General features: G+C 38.4%; 1 protein-coding gene across 3 annotated transcripts in view; it reads left to right on the top strand.

The window, feature by feature from the left end:
- The window catches only part of robo3 (roundabout, axon guidance receptor, homolog 3 (Drosophila)), a 129453-nt gene that overhangs the window by 84894 nt on the left and 26652 nt on the right, over window positions 1-17907 (top strand). For all 3 annotated transcript variants that reach the window (XM_077546934.1, XM_077546933.1, XM_077546932.1), the window contains exons 10-19: window positions 2658-2739; window positions 3397-3565; window positions 7801-7967; window positions 8059-8180; window positions 8743-8959; window positions 9974-10098; window positions 10956-11139; window positions 14311-14550; window positions 14678-14717; window positions 16108-16247. In XM_077546934.1, the coding sequence (XP_077403060.1) occupies window positions 2658-2739; window positions 3397-3565; window positions 7801-7967; window positions 8059-8180; window positions 8743-8959; window positions 9974-10098; window positions 10956-11139; window positions 14311-14550; window positions 14678-14717; window positions 16108-16247 (1486 nt within the window). The remainder of the gene's footprint in view (window positions 1-2657; window positions 2740-3396; window positions 3566-7800; window positions 7968-8058; window positions 8181-8742; window positions 8960-9973; window positions 10099-10955; window positions 11140-14310; window positions 14551-14677; window positions 14718-16107; window positions 16248-17907) is intronic.

The raw sequence follows: 17907 nt of genomic DNA, 5'->3' as shown, positions 1-17907 counted from the left end.
ATAATTGGCCTAAACAGTTATAAGAGAGCAAACATAATGTTTTACAGAATAATGCATAATAAGACTGTGTTTTGGGAGCATTCAAAACATGCACTTGCGACCAGATGATAATAGACAGTAGTGTATTATACACAGCTATAAAGAAAAAAACTACTGTAAGAGGATTTATTTTCACATTGATATATGTATTTGTGGGGGATCTATTTTGTTTCTGATTTGGGGGAACAGAGTTATTGTAGGTGAGCGCGATTTGCGGAAGGATACATGAAAAGGAGGGGGAAGCGATTTTGACGGTTGTTGTGTTGTGAATTGAGAGCGAGGCAAGACAATAAAATTGTGCTGGAGCTATTTCCGCTTCGAATGCTGTTTTCTTTCCCACGACCTTTATTTGGAGGGATCCACGATACACTCTCGTCTTCCCGAAGATCTAGACACTAACATTACTTTTACTTTTATTTTCTTTATGTACGGGATTTTACAGGAACTGAATAAACTTCTGTTTTATTTTCAGTTTTTTTTCCTGCTCATTTCCTAGTTACAACAACAAAAACGTACCGGGGACACACAATGGCATCTTATTAAAACAATGCAGGCATTTACAGTTCTCTGGCGCAGCCAACCGCTGTCCACTCATTTTTTGCTCAACGGACCACATATCAACATATTTTGGACTGTCAAAGCCGCGGCACAGCGACACGAATATAAATATTCAAGCCGGCAGCTCTCCTGCCTGCACTCATTTGGCCAACTCACAGTGACAGTACCATTTGTTGTCACGTTTCAGTGCTGTGGGGTCGGGTTTTTGTTTGATTTTGGGTGTTCATGTTCCTTTTAGTCTGTGTGTTCAGTGTTTTGTTTTGTGTTTCTTGTCTTGACCCTGGTCTCGTTATGTGTAACCACGTCCGCCTGTGTGTCTTCCTTTCCCCTGTGTGTCAACCTATCAGTGCCCGCAGCCGCTTGTGTCTTCCCCAGGTGTGTCTTGTCAAGTAATTAGCGTTGAATTTAGTTTGCAGGGTTTGTCCCGTCAGTGTGGGTGCATTGTCTACGTTATGTGTGGAAGTTTGTGTGTCAAGTCTTCGTCACAGCCAAGTCGTCTTCATCGCAGCCAAGCCGTCGTCGCCACAGCCAGGCCATAGCCCCAGTAAAGTCATAGCCACTCCACACAGCAAACTAGCTCGTTCCAGTCATGGCGACCAGTCTAGTCACGTCCTGCCCAGTCATGGATGTCTGCTCACCTTTTTCCCTATGTTTCATTAAAGTACCACGCATTGCACTTTATTCCTGTTTCACTGCCTTATTTACCTGCATTTGGGTCCGCCATCCCTCAATCACTCACATCCTACATGAGCTAGCTGCTACAACAATTGTTGATAGGCTTCTATGCAATGCATATTATTGTAATTATTTTTGCTTTTATTTTGAAGTTATCCCTCAGAAGCAATCATTGTGGCAGATGACTTGACTTCGAATTGACTGTGAAAAGTTGGCCTGACTTACCCCCAGTGGGATATGGGTTTTAAGTGTGCAAAGGCGCACAGACAGACATAAACTGTAACACACTATTCAATTTGTTTTGCTTATGCGGACCTCTTATATGAACCCCTGTTCATAGAAGTACACATACCTGTGTAACTTGTCTACAGTTTTAGGGTTATGGCCAGCATTAGGCTATGAGTCTTTAAGAACACAAAAGCGGCTAGCGAGGTAACACTAAGCAGCTGTGGGAGCTATTTAGAAATCAATTATTTGTGCGTGGATGTGACCTTAGACATTTTAATGAAGCTTTTTAGCCCAGCATCTCTTCTGGTGTTATTGGTCGTCTGTGGGTCTTTAGTCAACAGACTGACACAAATGTATAGTATCACAATATCCAACCAAAGGCAAATTAATCTCTTTTTTCCTCAGATGGGAGTCTGTTTAATATGTCTTTGCTTGTTGTAAGCAGTTTTACAATCTGTATATCATCTGCCTTGCCCTTAAAAACTCTAGCATGGCGCATGTGTGCACCAGCGGGTAGATTTATTGCACACTTCATAATTTTATTTGCATGTGTCTTGTCCTGAATACTAAGTAGCTGTTGGGTTTAAAGACAGGTGCTTCAGAAATGTCTCAAGTTCTAACTGGTCATTAAAATTCTGTCTTTGATCCTTCCTTTAAATCTCCTGCTCTGGCAGCTAGGGATTACTGTAGAGCATAAAAGACTGAAGCTTGACTTTAGCCTTGACTTCAAATACTACAAATCCACTAAGAATATACAGTAAGTTATACATTGAATGAACCTTATTTGACAAAATATCAAAAGGCAAAGCAATTTATTGAGCTATAAGTAATGAGTATTGAAATGCATTTAACAAATTGAAAATCAAGTCAGACCGTTTTCAGTTTATTTATGCATCTGTATCTATTTCGAGCACATGTGCAAATTGTCTTCTGCCTTCAACTTTTCAAACCAGTGTCACTGAACGTGCTGTCACCTGGTTGGCCGTTAATTAGTGCTCAATGTTCTGCCAACTTCCTTGTAGCTCAATGGCGCACAATACCTTCTGCTTTTAAAAGATATGTCATTTGGTCACATCACTGCTAATGAGTACATTAAAGCACAGACTGTTACTCACACACACTAAACTGATGACACACATCTATTTTTACGTTGCCAGGAAACCGACTCTGGCGTTTACACCTGCTTGGCTGCCAGCTCCAGCGGTGAGACGAGTTGGAGTGGAGTGCTCACAGTCGAAGGTAGGTTGTCTCTGTGACGTGCTTTCAATCTCAGCAAATGTGATCTTCATGCTGCACTGGACTGAGATAAGAAGTCCATCATCATGGTACACTATAAAAGTTGTTACATCTGTATAACCTGATGTTTATTAACTCATTCACCCCCAGCCATTTTCACTAAAGCAACCCCCTTCGCTCCCGGCTGTTTTACTGGATTTTGACTGATTTTGCAAGGCCCACAAAATGTTGTGTTCTATTGCTATAAAAACATGGAACCTACCAAAAGATTAAAGTCTCTTCTTTCAACAGAAAAAAATGTATATTTCTATCTGTTTCCGTTTTGCAGCAATTAGCATTAGAATATAGTTAAGTATCATCATTATTAACAAATCTGTTTAAAACAGTGGGGAAAATAGCTTATTGCAACATGGCCTTGGTTGATCTCTTATACTCTGCTGCCACCTGTTGGCCGTTTTTGTAATAACTACCATTCTTCAAGCAGCCCTCTTCAGTTCAAAGGCTGCATCAAAGCCTTCTGTATGCTCTAGCATAAAAAAAAAACGTTGCTGTACTTAAGTATCAAAAAGATTTTTCTCAATGTACTTGCATGGTGAAAGTATCAGTATTTTCAAATGTTTATGTCTCAGACTGTATTTATCACTGACTTTTCCCATACAGAGAATGCAGACCCATCAGTTTCTCAGACCACTGAGCCTTTCCAGTTGCCAGGTCCGCCACACAAACCCATTGTCACAGATGTGTCCAAGAACAGTGTCTCTCTAACATGGCAACCCAATGCGCATGAGGGAGGAGCTGCAGTGACCTCCTACATTGTTGAGGCCTTCAGGTGACTTTTGTGAATCATGAATCAAATTATTTTTTCACACTTTTGCTTTTCACATTATTTTGTCAGTCATAGTAGCAAATGTGAAGATAAATGGTAAGAACAACCTCTAATACCAAATTAGAACACATTTCCTGGGAATGCTTTGTTGTATGCTATTCTAAAAGTAGCATTTGCAATTTAGACCTTATTTCATAGTTCTCAAATCTTTCCAAGGTCTAATTGCCCACATAAAACCTGTAAAGACTATTTGAAGTAACTATGAGGGGCAGAAATTGCTCATGATTTGACGATGATTCAGGCAACCGTCCGTCTCTTACCGATTAACGAATAGATTTTTTTTTTTAACTAAATTTTTTGTTTTCAAATAATGAATCAAACAAAGACATCATAACCACAGTATTTTACACATACTTGTGAGACTAACCTTTAGTTTTGATCATTATAGAATAATTCTGTGGTTACCTTCGTGGTAAAATGGTCAAAAGTTTTATGTTGAACAGGGGTTTGGTCCCTGGGCCTTCAGTGTGGATTTACCCAATTTAATCCACCTCTTAATATCACCACTATCACGTCACAGTTATAGAAAGCAGAATCTATACTATACATTCTGTACAACAGCATAGACGTTTTTCACATACACATCTCGAGAAGCACCCAGTGATTAATTAGATGATAAAATCACAACAAATGAGTTCTGCTCCAACCAGTCAACCAGAGCACATAAAAATGATGACATAATTGAGAGCCATCTTCTGAAGATGAATATAATATCATGTTGGTTAGAGTAGTGGTCCCCAACCTTTTTTCCGCCACGGACCAGTTCAAGTACACTAGTTTATAACGTGGGCCAGTAACCAGGGGTAGTGGCTGATTAATTAAATTCTACAACAGCAAACGCAAATCCACTGTGTATTTTTATGTACCTCTACTAGCAGCACAAACACCATAAAAATAGGTATTTTATACACTAACAATAAGCGGGAAGCCACATTTTTATGTAACCATATTAGCAGTGTCCTGTACGGAAGAAAATTAGGGCCAGTAAAGTGAAGTGAAAAAAAAGATTTTATACCCAGAATTCTGACTTTAATTTCGGAATTTTGACTTAAAAGTGAGAATTTTCACTTTATTCTCAGAATTGTGACTTTCCCCCACAATTCATAGAGCAACATCACAAAGTCAGAATTCTCACTTTAAAGTCAAAATTCTGAGATTGGAGTGAGAATTCTGAGATTAAAGTGAGAATTCTGATTTAAATTTCAGAATTTTGACTTTTTCTCAGAATTCTGACTTTCTGACTTCCCCCCACAATTCATAGCGCTACGTCAAAGTCAGAATTCTCACTTTGAAATTCTGACTTTAATCTCAATATTCTGAGATTAAAGTGAGAATTCTCACTAAAAAACATTAATAGAAATGAAAATAGGAATTTTCTGTTTTTGGAGCTTGGGAATGGATTAATTGCATTTACATTATTTCTGATGTGAAAAAAATGTTTTGGAGGTTGAACAATTCGGACTTTGAACACTTTGCAGGAACGAATTATGTTCAAACTCCGAGGCACCACTGTATTAAAATTTAAATTGTAGATGTTGGTCAGTATTTCTGATTGTGTTTAGGCCAGAATAGAATGAGATCATGCTGGCTCCGACGCACCACTGATGACAAAACATTCAGCACATTCAGTGATTATTGTTGTTTTTCTCCTCCAATTTTGATTTTTAACCACAAGGTAGAAAGCAGAAACGCTGCCGCACATTTGAGTTTCACAGAGCTGTAAAGTTGCCAGTTCATTACTTGGCCTGTATCAGTAGAAAATAGCTAATCGTCGTTGTTGAACGTAACTCATGCACTACCAGCCATTTTCACTGAAGCAATCCCCTTTGCTCCCTTTGCTTATACTGGATTTTGACTCATTTTGCAAGCCCCACAGAATATTGTGTTCTATTGCTATAAAAACATGGAACCTAGCAAAAGAAAGATTAGAGTATCTTCTTCCATCAGGAAAAAAATATCTTTGAATCTGTTTCCGTTTTGCAGCAATTAGCATTAGAGTATAGCTTAGTTTCATCATTATTCACAAATCTGTTTAAAACACCGGGGAAAAGAACTTGTTGCAACATGGCCCTGACTGATCTATTATACTCTGCTGCCACCTGCTGGCCGTTTTTGGTCATAACTACCATTGCTTTAAGCCACCTCTTCATGTCAGAAGCTGTATCAAAGCCTTCTGTATGATCTAGCATAAAAAACAAAAAAACATATAAATGTGTTTTTGGAAGTGCAGGACAGAGTATTACAAAACGTATTTATACGTTTTGGGGTTTGAATAAGTTAAGGATCACTAAATCTCGTGAGCTGATGTTCACAACGCAGAAAGCTGAAGCGTGTGAGTTTATAACCTCTCTCTGTTACAATGCTGCTGACAGACCAAACTCGAGATACAACCCTTTTATTTAGCTTTTGTGGGCTTTGTATCAAGTTGACGTCTGACAGAATTATATATGAATTAATTGTGTTAACATGCATGGCTGGCTGCTCCATCAAAGTCTGACATGCACTTGTTATCCTAGAAAAACTTCTAATGACGTCTGCGTTTTTACATTTCTCACTTTTGTGAGAAGTCACAGCCTTGTCTGTGAGTTTTTTTTTTTTAACATTCTTTTCTCAGAAGTCACCTCTACTGACACAAGATGATAATTGATGAGTCATGTTCTCTATTTGCTCTTATTGCACAACCTGGCAGTGTACCACACATACCCACAATGCCCTTCAGGGACACATATAAACGTGTCAAACAAATGGTTGGCTGGGTCTTTGTGAATCTTCAGTTGTGCCAAGGTGATAATAAATTCCTGGAGAAACAGAGACAAGAGGTAGCAGGAATAAAAATATAGGATAATGAATCTCGTGTGGTATCACAAGGCCAATTTGTTATTGCTCGACTTTCCTTTTAGCAGCCGTGTGCCCTTACAAGCCTCATTTACATTATTCTTAAGGATAGCAAATCTGTATCATATGGAGGATCTCTATCATGCAGGAATTTCTCTGAATTGATCAGCTGTACGCACATCTCTGCTGTAGCACACTAATGTGCATAGGAAATTATCCAATTATGCTTAATTTGGCCCAAACTTAGTCAAACTTAACCCAAGATGTGGTACAGACTTTGTTGATCTACTGTATCCGCCAACAACAGACAGAACAATTAAATGCTCTTAGATGGCAGAACATACAATAAACCTGTTGCCATTAAAGTTGTCAAAATTTATTGATTAATTGACAAGTAGTCGATTATCAAATTAATCAACAATTATTTTAATAATCGAGTAATTGTTTGGAGCCTTTTTTCTATTTATTTAAGATGGTCCAAGTCTTCTGATTTCAGCATATCAACGTAATTGTTCACTGATCTGAATCTGTTTTTACTAAAATAGTACACGTACAACATCAATCTCCCCAACCCCCTTTTTGTTTAGTTTTTTTTTGTAACTATACGAATATGAAGTACAAAATAAACACTAATTGCTGCTAAATAAACAGTAATCAGGGGGTGCTTTTGTAATACACATTAATGCAAAATTTAATTCATTCCAATTAGTTGATTAATCGATTGAATAATCGATAGATTAATTGATTCTAAAAATAATGAATTGTGACAGCACTTGTTGCCTTTCATGCAGCAGGGTAGCTTATGTCTTCTTGAGAGTAGATCAGCTTTGTGTTCAGTTAAGCAAGAAGATTTCACACTGTCAAATTTGAGTACATTAAGACGAGATCATCATTATTTCAATATTCATTATTTTTGTGATGTGCCATGACATTTTTCTAATAAAAGAAATGTATGTCTTAACTAAATAAATGTTTGGGACACTGATTTAGCAGGGGGAGCCAATTGCCTCGAGATCTTCCCGTTCCTTGATTAATGGTTGAGCAAGATAATATTGCAAAACATGCACACTGGCAAAGGCAGTGTGCATTGCGTCGCTATTTGTGACTTCAATAATGGAATATTTTTGACACTCAAAGCCTCTAGCGGAATGTTGCATCGTGTGTGATGTAAGTCTGAAGCAATGATTTGTCTTGGTAGACATTTTAATATGAATGAGATGGCAATACGTCCTACGGCATCAGCTGTGGCAAATCTCATGCAAAGTGCAAGTTGGCCGTCTCATTAATCCCTGTTTGCAGCTAAACATTACAAACATAATTTGTTTTGTCATTATCCATTACAGCCAGTCAGCCGGCAGCACTTGGCAAACTGTAGCCGACATGGTGAAGGTGGAAACACACACAATCACTGGCCTTCTTCCCAACACCATCTACTTGTTTATTGTCCGAGCTGTCAATGCCTATGGCCTGAGTGACCCAAGCCCGATCTCAGAGCCTGTCAGAACACAAGGTCGGTCAGAGAAGCCTCACAACATGAATGATTTCGGGGATTGTCAAGTGAACCGAAGCGTTATCTTGATTTACATGTGTGCTTGGCTCAGATGTGAGTCCGACCGGCCAGGGAGTGGACCACAGGCAGTTGCAGAGAGAGCTGGGGGAGGTGGCGGTCCAACTACAAGAGCCAATCAGACCGACTACATCCTCAATCCGAGTCTCCTGGGCTGTAAGTTTCTATTTAATGCTGGTGTTATTTCAGGCAAGGTCCTTTTTTACTCAGTCTCTGTCAGGTTCAGTCAATCTAAAACATTTCATAAACTACAGACAAGGAAGGTCGCGAGGAGAACGGACAGAGATGTGCACAGATTACAATCGACTATTCGCTCTGAAGTACTGCTGAGCCCTCTCTTTTTATTGGGTACCAGTCCCTAGTAACATAGCCTATTGCTGCTCTAAAGGGATTGGGGATGCAGCAGCAATGTGACAATCATCCCGGATATAAGGCATTGCGCAGACAATAGTGCAGATGTTTTTCTTCAGCGCTGAAAGTTTCAGTCAAAGTTCAACAGTTTAACCGCAAAATGTTCCAGCCGCTATCTTGTGTTAAGGTCACAGTTCCTGTTTTGCAACTGCAGCTTTTCGCGTTCTGCTCTCTTCACAGACGACCCCAAACCACACAGTTCAAACATAGGTCACATTGCTGAATAAATGCTTTGCAATACTATACGGGTAAATATGGGATAACTTTAAATAAAAATTGATTCTAACATTCTCATTTCTTCCTTTAGGTTGATCGTCAATCTCAGTACGTGCAGGGCTACCGACTGTTTTACCGCCCCATTGGGGGAACATGGCTCCTCCAAGACATCAACTCCCCCTCTGAGCGCAGCACTGTACTTACAAGTCTACTTAAAGGAACTGAGTATGAAATAAAGATCCGGCCTTATTTTGACGAATTTCAGGGGAAGGACAGCCGCACGATACTGGTTCGAACCCCAGAAGAAGGTAATGGTTCCAAAGAACCTTGAGAAAGGGTTTGATTTAATTCATTAAAGTGTGTGTGTATATATTTTAATGCCACAAAAATTTGTAACGGGTGATTATTGACCGCCCCTTACTTGGAAAGCCTGTACTGGGGTAATTCCAGTCGCAATGCAACAGCTAGTCCACGTCAACATTTAGCAGTAATACATTTAATAATAATGCATATATTTGTGGATACTGTGGTCAAGTTGTAGTTTACAATTTAAAAAATGTTTATTTGTTTAAGTTATTTCATATTAAAGTTTAGATAGCTCTTAAAATGAAAAGAAAAATTCACTGAGCTGTCACTAATGTCTTACAGATGCATTTATGTCATCTAGTGGCAGAAAAATGACCTCAACACAAATCAATATTACACTCATTTTTTACAGTCTGCAGTACATCTTTTTAATTTTAACTTAATTTTATGAATTATTATGACATTACTGTATCAATGATTAAAAGATGCAACCATATTTCTATTAGTTTAAAATAGTTTTCCACTATTATGTTAAGAAGAGTATGCAAACTTAGAAAGCAATATTTTATTGTACATTTTATTTATTAACAGATAGACAATTTATCATTAATTGCGAATTGACTATTGAAGTCATGCAATTAATCACGATTAAAAAAATTAAACGCCTGACACCCCTAATATCGAGGTTTTTAAATCATCAACCTGTATGACACCTCATGAATGTTTAAAATGTAATTATTTATTTACTTTACTTATTTAATGATTTTATTTGCAGTGGAGACCCCTGCATGTTTCTATTGGTTGATTCAAACTTCTGATTACAAATAAACAGTTGACTGGTTCACATTCAGCATTTTGGATTGAGCTGCCTAAATAGCCAATATTAAGTTTTTGATGACTCATTAGTCAATAGTCTTAGGCCCCTAATAAGGTGTATACTGTAGTGTATATCTTTTGTTCTTAGTAAGCTCATGTTATGGCTTCATTTGATATGAATGCTGTCTCTTGCCTTTTAGTGCCTAGTGCCCCGCCAAGAGCTGTTACAGTGGCAACAGTGAAGCAAAGCAACACCTCCAGCATTATTGTCTCATGGGAGCCTCCACCCAGTAACATGCAGAATGGCATCATCCTAGAGTACAGGGTAAACACCTCTGACAGTGCAGATGGCATGCAACTACACTACAACATCGCAGTGAAAACATGACAAAGAAAAAAGGACACAAAAACATGCGGCGCCTCTCTGCTGTGACGAACCAACCACATGCACCCACTGCAAAGATGAATATATTAAATAATTACCTCTTCCACATTGTCAATGATACCCTAACTTTGTGAAGATGGAAGTTTGTGGCAGTAAATATTGTTCAGTAAATGTACATGGAAAAATGCTAACTTTTTCTATCAAATTGTTTTTTTTTGTATAACTCATTCACTCGCTGCCATTTTCACTGAAGCAACCCCCTTCGCTCCTGGCTGTTTGACTGGATTTTTACTGATTTTGCAAGGCCCACATAATATTGTGTCCTATTGCTGTAAAAACATGGAACCTACCAAAAAAGATTAGTCTATTCTTTCATCAGGAAAAAAAAGTATATTTGTATCTGTTAACGTTTTGCAGCAATTAGCATTAGAATATAGCAAAATTTCATCATTATTCACAAACCTGTTGAAAACACTGGAAAAACAACTTGTTGCAATGTGGCCCTGGCTGATCTCTTATACTCTGTTGCCACCTGCTAGCCATTTTTTGTAATAACTACCATTACTTTAAGACACCTCTTCATGTCAGAAGCTGCATCAAAACCTTCTGTATGCTGTAGCATAAAAAAAAACATTTTTAAAAAACATAAATATGTTTTGGGGAGTGAAGGACAAATTATTTTAAAAATTGTTGTTGAATTGAGTTGATGTCACAAGTAAATGAGGATGCCATTGCCTTGAAAGTTGATCAAAGAATTCAAATGGTCCTGTCTCTCCATATGTTTATGTCTATAACAGGTTTGGTGTGTGAGCAGTGGCAGCAATAACCAGTCACGCTACTACATCAACAAGACAGTGGAAGGGAACACTTTGTCCACGGCGTTGAAAGGCCTAACGCCTGGTGTCCTTTACCAGGTCGAGGTGGCAGCCGTTACTGGTGCTGGCGTCGGCACCCACAGTCAACCTTTACCCATACTTATCAGTAAGTCCAAACGTGGAGAAAATAGTCACATTCTTTTAGACAGATATTGTTTCCTTCATTATTGTTTACGTCATTATTGCTTACTTGCTTAGAAGCAATATGTTGTCACTGTGCACACCTCTAAAGTGTTAAAGGTACTATATCGCGGTATTTTAAGCCCTTCTACAGTTAACTATAGGCAAATAATAATTAAATCTTACCTTTGACACCATGGCGATGTAATTTTTTTTTAGAAAATGTTATGTATTTTTCTTGGACGCAGAATTAAAACGCCCGGTTCAGTAGAACACCGCCTATCCCTCTTGTCCTAAGGTGGCTACTGCGCACACCGCTGACAAAACTCTTGACGAGCTGCCTTCGAGCACTCCTCTGAGTGGACACGCAAGACCGGCCAGCCCTTGCAGTACAACCGCGTCTTCTTTAAATTAGTGATGCACCAAATTTGCGGTCACCAAAAATATTTGTCCAAATATTTGAAAAATATGCATTTTCGGCATTTGGCCAAAATTAAATTGGAGCCGAAAAAATCTGGCCAAAATAGGATGTTGTGGTAATGCAAGCAACAACAAAAAAACGCTGCAAGCGTGTGTATGAATTCAACGCTGGCATGAGTGTTCCGCCTCTCAGTTAATTCATGAGCAGTAGCCGATAGCTAGCGCCTTGAAGCTAACCCGGTCGATGCTGTTCAAATCCGCGGCGTAAAGTGTTAGCGGAAAGTAGTATCGTGATCTCCGTATGTTGTGTGCGAGAGAAGAAGACGCAGAAGGCAACACAAGGCAAGTCTTTGTGTGTAGCAGCTACGTGCTATCTTACAATAATCGAATGTTTTATTCTGCAACTGAAATGTAGCAAATTGTTTGCTGCTGAAATGCAAATAAAGTCCCCATTGAATAAGCAACACAGCGCCCGGTTCTTTCGTCTGTTTTTATTTCACATGACCGAGACAAGAGCTGCGTTATCAGCAGCGACCTAAATCAATTGAGATTGACGAGTGACGACACTCGAAAGCCCCATCTCCAGATTATAACGTCCAACAATGTGCACAAAAGCACTGTCTGTGTGCTAACAACAACTTTATTTATCATAGAATAACAGACGCCATGACATGACACTGTATTGTGTGCGTACTTTATGCTTGTGGTTATTCTCATTCATCCACCTCATTTATTTCTCAATCATTATTGTAGTTACACATGTTGAAAATGTGTAGATGTGGAGTGGACTGTAGCTAATGGTGAGTCTGTGGGTAAACATTTAAGCTTTTTATTTTGATACTATTTTTTTGTTTTGACACTTGACTAATTTTTTCGGTTTTCGTCTAAGCGTTTTTCATTTTCGGTTTCAGCCCCAAAAAATTATTTCGGTGCATCCCTACTTCAATAAACATTTGAAACAAAACAGCTCATTTGCCGCAAGAAATCATAGTGGAAGAGGAGGGGAAGAGGGAAAAAAAAACTGAAACGTTCTGCTCACAGGGTGAGGCCGCTAACCATTACAGTATTCGTTCAGTTAGGTTCAACTGCACAGAAATTTTACTTGTAGTTTACACAAGTGTCAGCCATCTTTCTGGGAATTTAAGATGGCCAATTGTCATTTCACTTTGGCATTGCAAATGTGAAAGATAATTGTTTGCTTTGAATTCATTTGGACAGACCGTTTACTGATAAAGGCTACTTTTGCCAATGTCCCATGAAGGGAGGTCTCAGAGAAAGTGGGCGTGCGTTTAGTCCGCAGAGGCGGTGCGGGGGTGGGTCCGCACCTGATGACATCATAGAGTGAGTGCCCGCTTGTTTTCTCGGGTTGGGAGGGGCTGGTGCTTGGAGAGCAGAATCACCTAGAATTTCTCATAGAGGGGTGAATGGAGGAAAACACCACTTCTGTGATGTTTTTGGTGAGGAATTAGCATTTTAACATGGCTAAAACCTCCAAAAAGTTGATTTTTCACATTACTGTCCCTTTAACTCATTCACTCCCAGCCATTTTCACTGGAGCAACCCCCTTTGCTTCCCGGCTGTTTTACTGGATTTTGACAAATTTTGCAAGGTCCACAGAATATTGTGTTCTATTGCTATAAAAACATGGAAAGATTAGAGTCTCTTCTTTCATCAGGAAAATAAGTATATTTGTATCTGTTTCAGTTGTGCTGCAATTAGCATTAGAATATAGTTAAGTTTCATCATTATTCACAAATCTGTTGAAAAATCTGGCAAAAAGAATTGCAACATGGCCCTGGTTGATCTCTTATACTCTGCTGCCACCTGCTGGCCATTTTTTGTAATAACTACCATTGCTTTAAGCGTTCTCTTAAGTTTAGAGGCTGCATAAAAGCCTTCTGAATGCTCTTGCATAAAAAAAACATGGAAAAAACCCTATGAATATGTTTTTGGGACCATGGCAAAATTTTAAATAGAACTTAGTTCCAATCATACACAGACAGAGTTGAAAAAATCATTTTAATAGAACAAAGTTTATAGGGTAAAATATAAAACAAAACAAAAACTCAATTTGGAATTTACAAACTGAAGGCTGAAGATGCACTTGAGTAAAAAAAATCTGTAAATATAAATAATAAAATGTTGTGGCCTGGAGAGATTCTGTTGTATTTACAAATACTGTACATAAGTCCATAATTAAATGATTAAATTGCATATTAGTTTTCATAGATGTCTACTTACTACAAGAAGTTCATATTAATTTATAATATTAATTTACATCTCTATTACCCCGAATTATCAGTAGATTTACACAAAATACCAAATACTGTATTCCAAACTTTCGAATCTTTGAATATTTTGCCCCAGCTAAAATTTAATATGGAGAGTTTTGGAAATGTTCCAAATTCGCCCACCTACTCCAATATTAGTTGGCATTGTGTCAGGGTTAATGTTAAACTTTAAACTTGTTTAAACTGACATCATAAATCAATATTTTAGACAGCATGTTAAGGCAAGTGGAAGTACAAGGCTTGGCTGCTTTAGCATTTAGTAAGTAGATTGCATTTCACAACAAAATATATTATATATAAGCCTCTTGACATAAAACCATACAATATGACCACAAGAAAATAACTTAAATACATGGGAATACATATTGTGCACTGTCCACTTAGACTTGTCTACGGTATGTTCTTTGTTGTTGTTTTTTTTATTGTGATGTGTTTGTTTCTCCCAGACATGGCAGCTGAACAGCCCTCTGTGGCAGTCGGCGCTGACACTGGCAATGACAGCGGGGAGAGCAACGTGAGTCTGGCCGAGCAGATTACTGATGTGGTCAAGCAGCCGGCATTCATCGCAGGCATCGGCGGAGCATGCTGGGTCATCCTCATGGGCTTCAGCGTCTGGATCTATTGCCGACGCAAAAAGAGAAAGGAGTTGAGCCACTACACTGCTTCCTTTGCTTACACGGCAGCAGGTTAGCATTGTTACAACACACAAGGTTGAATATACATAAAGCATTCAGTATTAACTGGGCTGTCTCAGGAAAAGTATGTGATATTTAGTGCAACAACAACAAGGCATCTTTCTCTTGTCTTGTGCAGTTGGATTTCCTCATGGAGAGGGATCTGGACACAACGGAAGGTAATAATCCAACATGTACTGTTTGTAATACACTATTTGTTGAGTTCACAATTGCAACATCCAGGGTATGGTCCATACATAGGCCAATCCATTGGGCCACTATTCCTTACATTTTTGGTGCGTTTTGCACATAAAGAGAACTAAAATGTATTTCTCACAGGAATATCTTTATTTTGCTTGTCAGAAAATCTGCATTTTATAATGTAACCAGACAAAGTGCAATTTTTGCAGAAATTGCGTGGGAATGCTGAAAATCTGAATGCTATTAGCTGTATGCTAAGATTTGAATTCATGTGCTTATGAAGGAATTTGAAAGATAAATTTTGTGAAAATTACACATTTTTACTTGTAGTTAAAAGACAAATGAATACAAAGAAAACTTGAACTGCAATATGTCTGTTGGGATTTAATAATTTCAAAGAAATTATAATAAATTTCCTGATATGATAGTCAGTTGGTATGAATAAATGAATGGGAAAAAGTTGATATTTAACGTTAAATTGTGCGTAATGTGGAATCAGACGACATACAATGGGAGGTGTGAAATTTTGAAGCAAGTTGAAATTTGAACGGTGTAAATAGAAAGTATTATGTGGTTGTTTCATAGCAAAAAAGTGTAAAGAATAAAAATAACAATAATATATATGGGAATGCTTCAGCATTGAAATGCAAACACGTTTGCCTCTTCCACTAACAAAGTGCAAAACGCTCTTTTAAATATGGAATACAAGCTGTCCTCCTCTTCCAGTCCGGGGTTCCACACCATCCCTTATCAAGTGGCCATCCCTTACAGATAAGTTAGTAAATGTCATTGATTGTGGCATTGTGTAGTTTTGACGAAAGCATGAGTGGGGTCTTGTGAACTAACATCAACCGCTACGTATTACACAGAGGTGGCAAATCCAGGTCCTGAAAGTAAAAACCCTGCTACAGTTTGGCTTTAGCCCCTGGTGCTAGCTAGCTAGCTCTGCTACTGTGGCAAGATCTTTACTTTCCGGACCTGGATTTGCCACCTCTGGTTTTAGACTATCAGTCTATATTGAACTCAGTTATTGGCATGAATGAATTTTGCTTTAAATTATTCATTTATACTATTTATAAATATACAAAAAGATGGATAAGAAGAATTTGAGCCCCATTAGTCCTGAAAGCTAGAAATCCATGGCATGAACCTAGTTGCTAAACCAAAAATCCATGGTTCATAAGCACTTATTTTCCCGAGCAGAGCGCGCCACATCCTGAGAATCAACTGATACTTGCTTTCATGCTGTTTTTGTTGTGTCCGCAGTTTTTTTTTTCAAGCTCTGTTCCCATCTGGACGGTGGTGCATGTTCTTCTGTCCCACACCGAGTTGTAAATGAACGCCAGAATGTGTGTGATGTCTCTGTAGACCAGGCGTGCTGGGAGGCAACATGGGCAACTACCCGTGGCTGGCAGACTCTTGGCCCACTACCAACCTGGTCCACAGTGGTAAAGAGGCTGTCAACTGTTGCACCACCAGTCAGGACGCAGCTGAGCGATACTACAATGGTACGTAGCTGCCCAAATGCAACATGGATGCTGGTGCGTGCAGTGACCTTTAGAGGGACAGGTGCTCAGAGCAAAAAAAAGGGGGACATGATAACGTGCCTGTACTATCCACTAGAGGTGTTAAAAAAAAATCGATCCGGCAGCATATCGCAATATTACACTTTTTGATGGAAATATTCAACAAAATGTCTTACTTTGGGTTAGGGTTCACACTTTAAGCATGGAACAATGTTATATCAATGGAACATTAAGCCTTAATATTTTATTTCAGTGCTGTTTAAACATGAAACAGACTGCAACCTGTTTGTTAAATACAGTGGCTTATAAGGCCGAAGTTTCAGATAAATAAATAAATAAAAACATTTGCATACAAATCTTACATTGTACATGTACAAGTTTACTAATTAGTATTTTCTAAATTTGAGTAAAATTAAATAAAAATAGCAATAATCAATGTATAGATTCGTCTCGGGATTAATCTGCATCGAATCGAATCGTGATACGGATCGAATCGCCAGGCACTACGCAATTCACACCCCTACTATCTACTACCACTTTGTGTATGAAGAATCATTTACCAACAACAAATTTCCATGAATAAAAACGATTATGTAAAATGTACATGAAATTTACATTTTAAATAACACAATTAGGATTTTCCTATAGTGCAAGTAGCATAAAAAATGTCTTACTTTACATTTAGCTTGATTCAGGTAAGAGCAAATGCCTTTTATTATTTTTCTGCAGGTGTAGTTGTTAATATTTCATTATTGGGACTGTACCCAACAATTACTGTAACTGCCACATCTCAGCAAGATACATTGTTTGTTTTTGATAAAACGCTGTGATTGTTGTTGTTTTTCTTCTTCTTCTTTTTTGGTTCTTCATTGTCCCCCTAATTTATGAACACACTGCTACCTGTTTCTTATTAGGGCCTTACTCTGACTGCAAACCCCCCAAAACGAGCTGTTAGTTAAATTATAAACAAAGATCATGTAGCAATTTCCACATATATTTTGAAATATATTCCAATTCAGCTATCATTGAGTACATGCTACAAGTTGGAGTCTTCAGGAAGATTTTATTAAAATTAAAAAAAATTAAAAAGAGTTACAAATTCCAACATATTCTGTTTACCTTAAACGCATCAGTAGTTGGAGCAGAAGCTCCATGCCCTGTCCCAATGGAAGAGGAACGATAGTTTTACCAGGGATTTTTGCCGAGGCGAAAGTGGATGGGAAGGATCGTGGTCTTTATGAAACTAAAGGGGAATCTTTGCCGCGTCCTCAGAGCCAACTGCACCCAAATATCACACTTTATCATAGTTGCGAGGCTGATTACAACTTGCGTCACTAAATTTCAATTGAAACTAGGCTAGCACGCAAGTGGGATTCAAACCTGCAACCTCCTGGTTTCTGGACAATGCACTTTACCAACTACTCCACCCAGCAGTATCAGAGAGCTGGTAATGATGAGAAGTTTGTTTGTCTGGAACTGGGCGTGGACCGTGGAAGTTCAATGTCAGTCCCATTGAAAATGAATGGAGAAAAGTTGATATTTAACGTTAAATTGTGGAAATACTGTCAGTAATGTGGAATCAGATGTTATATTCCCAAGAAGGCGTGAATTTTTTAAGCAAGGTTTAAATTGAAAGTATCAT

The sequence above is a fragment of the Vanacampus margaritifer genome, chromosome 16, assembly GCF_051991255.1.
Source record: "Vanacampus margaritifer isolate UIUO_Vmar chromosome 16, RoL_Vmar_1.0, whole genome shotgun sequence".
Classification (NCBI taxonomy): Eukaryota; Metazoa; Chordata; class Actinopteri; order Syngnathiformes; family Syngnathidae; genus Vanacampus; species Vanacampus margaritifer.
This window is presented reverse-complemented; position numbering and strand designations above follow the sequence as displayed.